The sequence below is a fragment of the Sorex fumeus genome, unplaced genomic scaffold, assembly GCF_029834395.1.
Source record: "Sorex fumeus unplaced genomic scaffold, SorFum_2.1 ptg000041l, whole genome shotgun sequence".
Taxonomy (NCBI): Eukaryota; Metazoa; Chordata; class Mammalia; order Eulipotyphla; family Soricidae; genus Sorex; species Sorex fumeus.
The window spans coordinates 10,275,074-10,283,625 of record NW_026606098.1 but is presented as its reverse complement, the minus strand read 5'-3'; the positions used below and the strand labels follow the sequence as shown (position 1 = coordinate 10,283,625).

Below are 8,552 nucleotides of genomic sequence, written 5' to 3'. Positions count from 1 at the left end.
GTGAGTTTTCTAGTACTTGCCCTTTAACATGTGAGTTTCCTAGTGCTGCTTCCTTCCTTCTGGAAAGGCTGGGAGAAAAGCAGCAGAGCTTCTGCGAGCAGGGGGAATCAGGGGGTGCTCTGGGGGAAACCACTGATCACAGAAACCCCCACCCAACAGACCTGGGGTTGTTCCTCACTCTTCCTCCCTGCATCCTGACCTGTCCACGCCAAACAAGGCCCCTTCCCATGACTTCTCCAGGACAAATACCCCAAGCTGGACCAACCCAGCTTCCCCCCAGCCCCAGTGGCTCTGGGACAAGGTCACTGGAAGCATGACCTCCATAAGGAGCTGCGTGCTCCTGCAGACGGGGAAGGGACTCCAACCAGGTCTTCCTCCTGGAGAAGAGGTGGGGCCTCCATTCTCGGCCCCTTTCCTTTCTCGGCCCCATCTACCATGAGGTGGAGAGACCAACGGCAATGCACTGGCCAGGAATGTGGCAGTCAGGTTTGATCCCTGATATTGGGGCCCCAAGCACTGCTGGGGGTGACCTCTGAGCACAGAACCAGGACTGACCCAGGCACACTGCTGGGGTGGGGGTGTCTCCCATCCAGAAAAAAGAAAAATATAACAAAGCAACATTTCTCTGGCTGGGGAAGGAGTGTTCAGGACCCACCAGGCCCCTGGCAGCTGTGACTTTCAAGTGGTAGAGACACAGGGGACAGGAAGAGGCTTCGCTGCTCGGTGAACCCCAAATCCCGAGGCACCTGCAAGTCCCCACCCGGCCTCACCCGTCAACCTTCCGATGCCTTCGCTTCCTTTTGATCACCCAGCACGGGTCCTTCTCAGTCCTGGGAAACATCTAGTTCCTTCCCTCCCGGGAGGGGGGGGTGGAGGTGGAGGAAACAACTTGGATTTCTGTTGGTGGTCTAGTGCTTTATGCGGTGCATTTTTCAGCATCTTGCTGGTCCTGACTCTGGGGAACGCCCCCTACCACCACCACCACTAACAGCCTCTGTCCTGTGACCTGGATTAGCTTTCTGGGCTCTGAAATGAACCTGGGCCTGCTTGGGGGCCCCCAACCTAACAAAGAGGGGGTGCTGGAGGAGAACCAGTGAGTAGGGAAACGCAAGTGGCTTTTTGGCAAACAAACAACTTGTGTTTCTTTAATAGAAAAAAATCTGTATTATGAAAAAAAAAACTGGAAAACTTCAGAGTAGAAAAGCGAGAACTGAGAATCTTTAGGAACCTTCTGGTCAGCCATATCCATCCACTTGCCAGGCTGGGAGTGGGCAGGCACACGGCTGGGGTCTCTGTAAAGTCCCCCAGACCTTCTAGGCTCCTCCCCCAATACCTAACCTCACCCTTGAGGCTCCGTTGATCCCACAGGGGGTGACCCTGGCCATGCCTCTTCATGGGGGCTTTTCCAGAGGGGGCTGGAAACTAAAGAGTAAGGCTTGGTAACATAACCACGAGGTAGCCAGTGTCCCCCCTTTCCTGATGCCAGCGGGCAGGTGTCCGAGGCTGACAGTGTTGCCCAGGGTCACCAAGACGTTGGAATCCCTCTTGTCCTCTGCCCCGAGAAGCTTGGGGGGTGGGGGGGTGGGCGGTCTGACTTGGGGGTGCAGTCATATCCACCAGTCCATGGTCTCTTTGGGGCGGGCCCTCACAATGACCATACAGTGGGGCAGCCCCTTACTCAGGATCTTCTCGGCTTCTTGCCCCTCCCAGCCAAGGCCCTGGAGCTCCAGAACCTTCAGCTTGGGCATAGCGAGGCAAGAGGACAGGATCTCTGTGGCGGTGGGCATCTCAGGGGTGACCAGGGGCCCCAGCAGGCACAGGCTCTCCAGCGCTGGCATCCCCTCCAGCACGGCCAGGCCCGAGGCTGAGAGGCCCCCGACGGTCAGCCGGATCTTGCGCACTTCCTGGAGGCGGCGGCTGATGGCCCGCAGGGTGCTGTCGGCAGACAGGGTGCAGCCCAGCACCTCGAGCCACTGCAGGTAGCTCAGCTCCTGCAGGCCCGCATCCAGCCCCGTCTCGGTGATGCGGTAGGTGCCACCCAGCACCAGCGAGCGCAGCGCCCGGAAGCGGGTGAGGCCCTGCAGGTGCTCGTCGTGGAAGGCGGGCACGCGGTCCAGCACGATGCGCTCGAGGTGCGGCAGCACGCTGGGGTCCTGCTCACGCAGCAGCCAGGCCAGGGAGATCTCGCAGCTGTGCAGTTCCAGGGTGCGGAGGGTGGGGGGCAGGCTGGTGATGGGCACCAGCGTCAGGTCGGCCACGTGCAGGCACAGGCGCTGCAGATTGGGGCACTTCTGGCCCAGGGCCCGCAGGAGCGCGGGCGACAGCTGTGGGGCCTTGGAGCCCGAGAACAGGTACCCCCCCATGCGCAGGGAGTGCAGGCGCGAGGCCATGTAGCGGCGGAGGAGGTGCCACATGACCTTGGGGCGCATCTGGAAGAGGTGGAGATGGCGGGAGACCAGTCAGAGGTGAGCGCAGGCAGGCAGCCCCCCACCCAAAGGGGTTCAGTCACTCCCCTGAAAGGCTTCCCTTCCTCACGGACACACTCACCCACTCACAACCCCACTGGGGTTCCGCTGCCCCTGGGGAGTCCCACCTCCTGCTGGGTGTAACCCACAATCAGAGGCTGGCCAAGATAGGGCAGTGGTTAGGACAGGTGCCTGACATTCTCCCAACTGGGTTGATACCCACTACCCCATGGTCCCCTGGATGTGAGCTTCAATCCCCTCCCGCAGGACCGCCCTTCCCTAGTCCCTTGGGATATCCAGAACATACCAAAAAAGGGCTAGCGTGGTAGTACAGCAGGGAGGGCATTGGCCTTGCAGGCAGCCAACCTGGGTTTGATCCCCAGCAACCCATATGGTCCCTCCAGCACCACCAGGAGTAATAATTCCTGAGTGCAGAGCCAGGGGTAACCCCCATCCCACCCCCCAAAAAAGAAAAAGCCAGGGGCCAGGAAGATAGTTCATCAGGCTGGGCCTGGTTCCGCCTTCCTCCCCTGGGCATCACCAGAGTAATCCCTCAACACCACTGTGGGGTGTCCCCAGATTACACCCCCTAAATAAAAAAAAAGGTAAAGAAAAAAAGTTTCTAACAATTCACACAATTTTCTTTTGGGCCACACTGGCAATGCTCAAGGCTAACTCCTGGCACAGTGCTCAAAGCTGACTCCTGGCAGGGCTGCGGGAGCCCTATGTGGTCGCGTGGGTGGATCCCTGCAAGGCCAGCGCCCTCCCTCCATCCCTCCCTCCCCGCACGCTTCCTCCCTGCGCCATCTCTCCCTGCCCTTTATTTCTATTTGAAACAATTCATCCAGACGTGTATCTCTTTCTTTCTTTTTCTGGAAAGTGCTAAGGCCAGAGACGCCAGCGACGCGGCTGGCTGGCCCTGCTGGAGAAATTCACTCGGGAAGTTACTTTGACTCCGTGCGTGGATCTCTCCACGCAGGCGCGACTATCCGGCCCGAGAACGGGGCCCACTGCCCATCGCCCAGCCCCGCGCCCCGCCGCGACGTCCTGGCATCCGAGACGCGGAGGAGACAGCGGCCACCGGGACGGCCCGCGGGGCGATCGGGGCGCCCGGCCCGGCCCGGCCCGGCCCGCCCTACCGTGTAGAGGGTCAGGTCGACGTGTCGCCACAGCCAGCGGTCGTCCACGAGCCTCTTCCAGCGGTGACAGACCCTGCGGGGAGGGGACGCGCCGTTAGGACGAACGGCCAGCGGGCCGGGACCCCTCCCGCCGCTCCTCCCGCACGTACCGGGAGATGCGGATCCGGTCCCGCACCGGCAGGTACGAGAAGATCTCCAGCAGCACTGAGTCCGGCAGGTCGCTCAGAGTGGCCATCACCCCGCCGACACGCATTTCCTCCTGGACGCGCGGGACGTGTCCGAGGGGCGCCCGAGGGGCGGGGGAGCACGGGCCGCGGGGTCGCGGGGTCCGCTTCCGGGGAGCCGGAGAGACACGGCGGTCGTTGGGCCGCTAAAAGGTTCGGAGCGCAGAGTCCAAGAAAGTTCGTTCCGCGACCGGCCCCGGGGAGGAGCCGGCTTATATAGGGGAACCCAGCCCGGAAGGCGGGGCTGGGGCGGTGACGCAGCCGCAGGCGGACCAATCCCGGAAGGCGAGGCTGGGGCGGCCACGCGTCCAAGGGGCGTAGATCGGGGTAGAAAGCCGTTTGGGGGTGGGGCTCTGGAGGCGAACCAATCCCGGGAGGCGAGGCGAGGGCGGTGAGGCACTCAGGGGCGGAGTCAAAGGCCGGCAGGAAAGCGCTTCGGGGCGGGGCTCTGAAGGAGGACCACGCCCGGAAGGCGGGGTTAACGCGGTGACTGGCGGCGGGATTAAGGACTGGGGAGGAGGGCCGGGGTTGTACAGGGGGGCTGTCCTATTAGTCCTTAATAGGCGCGTAGGCGCGCGGCTATTCAGAGGGAGATCGAGTCTCGGGGGGACCTGATTTCAGGCCATGTCCTACTCGGAGAACTCTGTTGAAACTGAAGTGGACGGGAACGAGGATTAGTCTGGGGACGGCCTGACTGGCATAGTGACACCGCCCCTGAGGCGGGATTGAGGTGTGGGATGAGGCTCCGGAGGTGGGGCCCGAGAAAGGGGCCTGAAGCTCAGGGGTGGGGACGAGACTAAACTGAAAGGCCTGATTGGGCGGAACCTTTAGGGGGCGGGGTTATGTCGGGAGCTCAGCCCCGCAGGCCGGCCCGAGGCGTGGGGGCGTTTACTTTGGGGGCCGGGTGAAGGATCAAACTGGAAGGTATGGCTAGAGCGGTGACGCAGCTGGGATCGGATCAAGAGCCGGGAACCGTGTAATCGCTACATTTTTAGTTAATTTCTGTTCTGATTGTTTGGACACAGAAGATAGAAAGGGAACTCCTATGAGTCTGCACGCAGACCAAGAATTCCAGCCACTTGTTTATCGCCCTCGTCCCAATAATACTTTTTGATCCAAAAGCACAAAGGAAATCTTGTCGACATGAAATAGCTTGGTTAAAGGGTAGCTTTAATGTTTCATTTTGATCTGTACTGCCAAATTGTTCACTAAGTACATTGCTCGGGTTGAAAAGCAGTTTAAGGTCAGAGAGCTCAAAGGATTGAGTGGGTTGCGCGTGCAGAAGACCTGGATTCGATCCCGGGCACCCCCTAGATCCCCAAGCTACGAAAGGAGCCACCCCCAAGCACCAAACTGAGATTAGCAGCTGAGCACCTTTGGATGTGGCCCCTAAATAAAAGTAAAATAAAAACAGCACTTTGTAACTGTAGTGAGACTTTATTCAAACATTTCTGTTCTGTTACTACAGTCGGGTGCCCGGGTACGCACTATTGCAGTGAAGCCGTCTTGGAAATCCGCAAATAGAAACCGCGAGCTTCCAACAGTCCTTGCCACAGAGCAGGGGATGGGGTTTGGAGGCAAAGGAAGGTCCACGCTACCCGATACTTATTTCTGGGCTGCTGGAATGATTACTCGCCCCGCCCTAGGTTACGGACCCCCGCAACTTCACTAGCAACCCGGAAGCCAGCGACCGAATGTCGCAGCGCCCCGGCGTGGGGGCGTGTCTTCCGGACGCGCACTTCCGCTTCCGGTTGCCAGAGACGTCTTCAATCGCGTCTTTGCGCTCTGCCGTCGCAATTGTGTTTTCGGCAGGTTCCAGGCGGCTCGAGGTAAGGACGTAGCTCCCCTCCTCTCCCCAAGTCCCCGACGGTGCGACCGGGGGGTGGACTCTGGGGTCCGCGGCCCGCAGACGTGGGACCTGGCGCCCGGGTACACTCGGGCTGGGGGTGGGGGTGGGGGTGGGGAAGGCGAAGGTGAGAATTGGGATCTGGGACGACCCCCCCAAAACCCCCATCCCTGATGTTGCTGCTTCCTCCCCGCTGCGCATAGCACGGGACAGAATGATCGAGGTTGTGTGTAACGACCGTCTGGGCAAAAAAGTCCGTGTTAAGTGCAAGTATCCTCAGCTCGCTGTCCTGTTCCCCGGGAGGGGCCTGGAGTTGGCGTGGAGGTCCCCCCGATGGGTGTGATTTCGGGGGGAGGGGGCGGATGGGGTGTTCCGACCGGGCCTGGAGCCCTTGGTTGGCCTTTGCCTTAACTCCCCGGCGCCCAGCACGGATGACACCATCGGGGACCTCAAGAAGCTGATTGCGGCCCAGACGGGAACCCGTTGGAACAAGATCGTGTTGAAGAAGTGGTGAGTGCGCCCCTCCGCGGGCGGGGAGCTGGGGGGCCGGGAGGGCAGGTGGGGGTTGAGGCCGGCGCTCTGAACACCGCGTCTGCCCCACAGGTACACGATTTTCAAGGACCACGTGTCTCTGGGGGACTGTATCCTTTCTACATGGTGTCTTAAGACCGGGGTCCCCAGTCCCCAGGACAGCGACTTTGTCAGTTCAGGGCCCAGGTGTGTAGAGGTGCTCGCAGTGGCAGTGTTGGGGGCGTGAGAGAGACTGGGTAAATGGTTTTGTCCCCACTTAGGAGACAGACACCCTAGAGATACCTTAAGGTTCAGATATTAGAGTTTGGAGGCTCCCTAAATTCTATTGATGTGCCCCAAACTGCTTCCTTGAGAAGGGGATTTGGGTTAAAGGGTAGAGCACCTTGGGTGGGGCAGAGGGGCACACCTGATAGTGGTCAGGAGCTATTTTGGTTCCTTCGTTTTTGGATCACACCCAGCAATGCTCAGGGATTAGTCCTGGCTCTGCATTCAGGAATGACTCCTGGTGATACTTGGGGGACCAGATGGGGTGCGGGGAATTGAACCCTGCCCAGCTGTGTGCAAGGCATACCCCTTACTATCGCTCGGGGGGGGGGGCTTAGGAACTTTTTTGTTTTGGGCTCAGAAGTGACCCAGGGCAGCGCTCAGGGGACCATATGCAGTGTGGGAAGGCAAGCATCTTGATCGCTGTACTCTTCTTTCTCACCCTTGGGAATGCTTTGACATGGGGAGGTGAACTTGAATCCCTACCATCCCGTGTTCCCCTGGTCCCCTCCAAGGCCCATCCCTGAACGTGGAGCCGGGAGTCAACTGGGAGCCTCACCAGGTGTGGCCCACACCAAAAGCAGCTTCCTTGGATGGAGGAAATTGTGGGTCAGTGCCTGTGCACGTCCTTCCTCGGCTCAGAAGGCCTGTGCTTTGTGCAAGGAAGCTCAGGTACCCCACACCCCCCTGAGCCGGCCTCGAAACATCCAGAATGATTCCTTAACTCTCTGACCCCAGATGAAATCCATGATGGGATGAACTTGGAGCTTTATTATCAGTAGAGCCGAATCGCCCGCCCTTCCCGTCCCCCCTGCCCCCCACTTGCCTTTTCCTACCACCCTGGCCCCCCTCGCTGGTATGGCCGCCTGGCCTCCTGTTTTTAAAAAGAAAAACCCATGGTAATAAAAATGCAAAAGTTGCTCTGTTGTTCTCTTCTTTGAGGGGCACAGGGGTTGAGCGTGTGTGGGCATTGCGCTGTTGGGGCTCAGGGCCGAGTGGATTGATGGGTCTGAAGGCCAGAGGTCAGCCAAGGAGATGGTACATGGGGACCCTCAATAGAGGATGCAGGTGGGCTGACTGGCACCCCTTCCTAAGCCACCAGAGTGCCCCCAGACCAATTAACCCGCATGGTTAGATTTATCTTATTTTGGCCACACCCGAGATGCTCAGGGGTTACTCTTGGCTCTGCACTGAGGAATCACTCCTGATGGTGTGATTAAAGCCTGGGTAATCCTTTCCTTTGTGCCACTGACCCAAACACCTCCCGTTGCCTTTGGAATCTTAATTTCACTTTCCTGCCCAAGCACCCATTTCGGGGGGCCATATGAAATGCCGGGGCTGTGGGGATTGAACCCAGATTGACCATGTGCAAAGTGAGCACCCTCCTGGCTATCCTATGGCTCAGGCCCCGGCTCAGGCAGGTTTTAATTTCATTGCCTTCTCCCGGCTGGGCAAGGAGCTTGTTATTGGTGGGGTGTCATTGCCCATGGGATCAAGGCTGCTTTCAGATGAAACTTGTTTTCCCGACATCAATGAGCCCCTTCCGGCTGCTCTCCTAGTTCCTTGCAGACTTCTTGGTTCTGTGAGTTGGAGTCACAACTGGCTGTGCTCAAGGTTCACTGCTGAAACTCAGGTTCCCGTGAGACTATGCAGTACTGGAGTCAGTGGCACACGTTCGAGACAAGCACCTTAACCTCTGTACTTCCAACCTCTCTGTCCCCGCAACAGCAACCTTCTGCCTGTCTTCCCCCACAGAGCTAGGGAATGTGAGCCTTGACCTGCCCAGATATGTTCAAGACAGTGTCTTTGTTTTGTTTCGGGACCACACCCAGCGATGCTCAGGGGCCACTCCTGGTTCTGCACACAGGAATTACTCCTGGCGGTGCTCGGGAACCATCTGGGATGCTGGAGATCAAATCTGGGTCCACCGCGTGCATGGCCGGGTCACTTGCCTTGCACGCAGCCGACCCAGGCTCATCCCTGACCCTATAGGGGCCATCAGGCCCTACCCCAGAGTGATTCCTGAGCAGTCAGGAGCATGCCCTGAACTCTGCCCCCGCACAAAATAAAGAGCATCATTTAT

General features: G+C 59.0%; 2 protein-coding genes across 2 annotated transcripts; one reads left to right on the top strand and one right to left on the bottom strand.

Annotated features, from left to right (window-relative positions):
• Positions 1 to 1,125: 1,125 nt before the first annotated feature.
• FBXL12 (F-box and leucine rich repeat protein 12) lies at positions 1,126 to 4,000 on the bottom strand. The gene is made up of 3 exons (XM_056119902.1): positions 3,754 to 4,000; positions 3,605 to 3,677; positions 1,126 to 2,429 (listed from the first exon to the last, which is right to left on the bottom strand). The coding sequence occupies exons 1-3, from the start codon at positions 3,855 to 3,857 to the stop codon at positions 1,608 to 1,610; spliced, it is 999 nt and encodes a 332-aa protein (XP_055975877.1). The 5' UTR covers positions 3,858 to 4,000; the 3' UTR covers positions 1,126 to 1,607.
• Positions 4,001 to 5,513: 1,513 nt separating this feature from the next.
• On the top strand, positions 5,514 to 7,388 carry UBL5 (ubiquitin like 5). The gene is made up of 5 exons (XM_056119917.1): positions 5,514 to 5,657; positions 5,878 to 5,944; positions 6,101 to 6,184; positions 6,278 to 6,315; positions 7,208 to 7,388. The coding sequence occupies exons 2-5, from the start codon at positions 5,889 to 5,891 to the stop codon at positions 7,249 to 7,251; spliced, it is 222 nt and encodes a 73-aa protein (XP_055975892.1). The 5' UTR covers positions 5,514 to 5,657; positions 5,878 to 5,888; the 3' UTR covers positions 7,252 to 7,388.
• Positions 7,389 to 8,552: the final 1,164 nt, after the last annotated feature.

Coding starts and splice junctions, on each gene's coding strand:
- UBL5 (XM_056119917.1), top strand. CDS start 5,889: ATGATCGAGGTTGTGTGTAACGACCGTCTGGGCAAAAAAGTCCGTGTT. Junction 5,945..6,100: donor AAAGTCCGTGTTAAGTGCAA/GTATCCTCAGCT, acceptor CCCGGCGCCCAG/CACGGATGACACCATCGGGG. Junction 6,316..7,207: donor CCACGTGTCTCTGGGGGACT/GTATCCTTTCTA, acceptor CTCTGACCCCAG/ATGAAATCCATGATGGGATG.
- FBXL12 (XM_056119902.1), bottom strand. CDS start 3,857: ATGCGTGTCGGCGGGGTGATGGCCACTCTGAGCGACCTGCCGGACTCA. Junction 3,678..3,753: donor GACCGGATCCGCATCTCCCG/GTACGTGCGGGA, acceptor CCCTCCCCGCAG/GGTCTGTCACCGCTGGAAGA. Junction 2,430..3,604: donor TCGACCTGACCCTCTACACG/GTAGGGCGGGCC, acceptor CACCTCTTCCAG/ATGCGCCCCAAGGTCATGTG.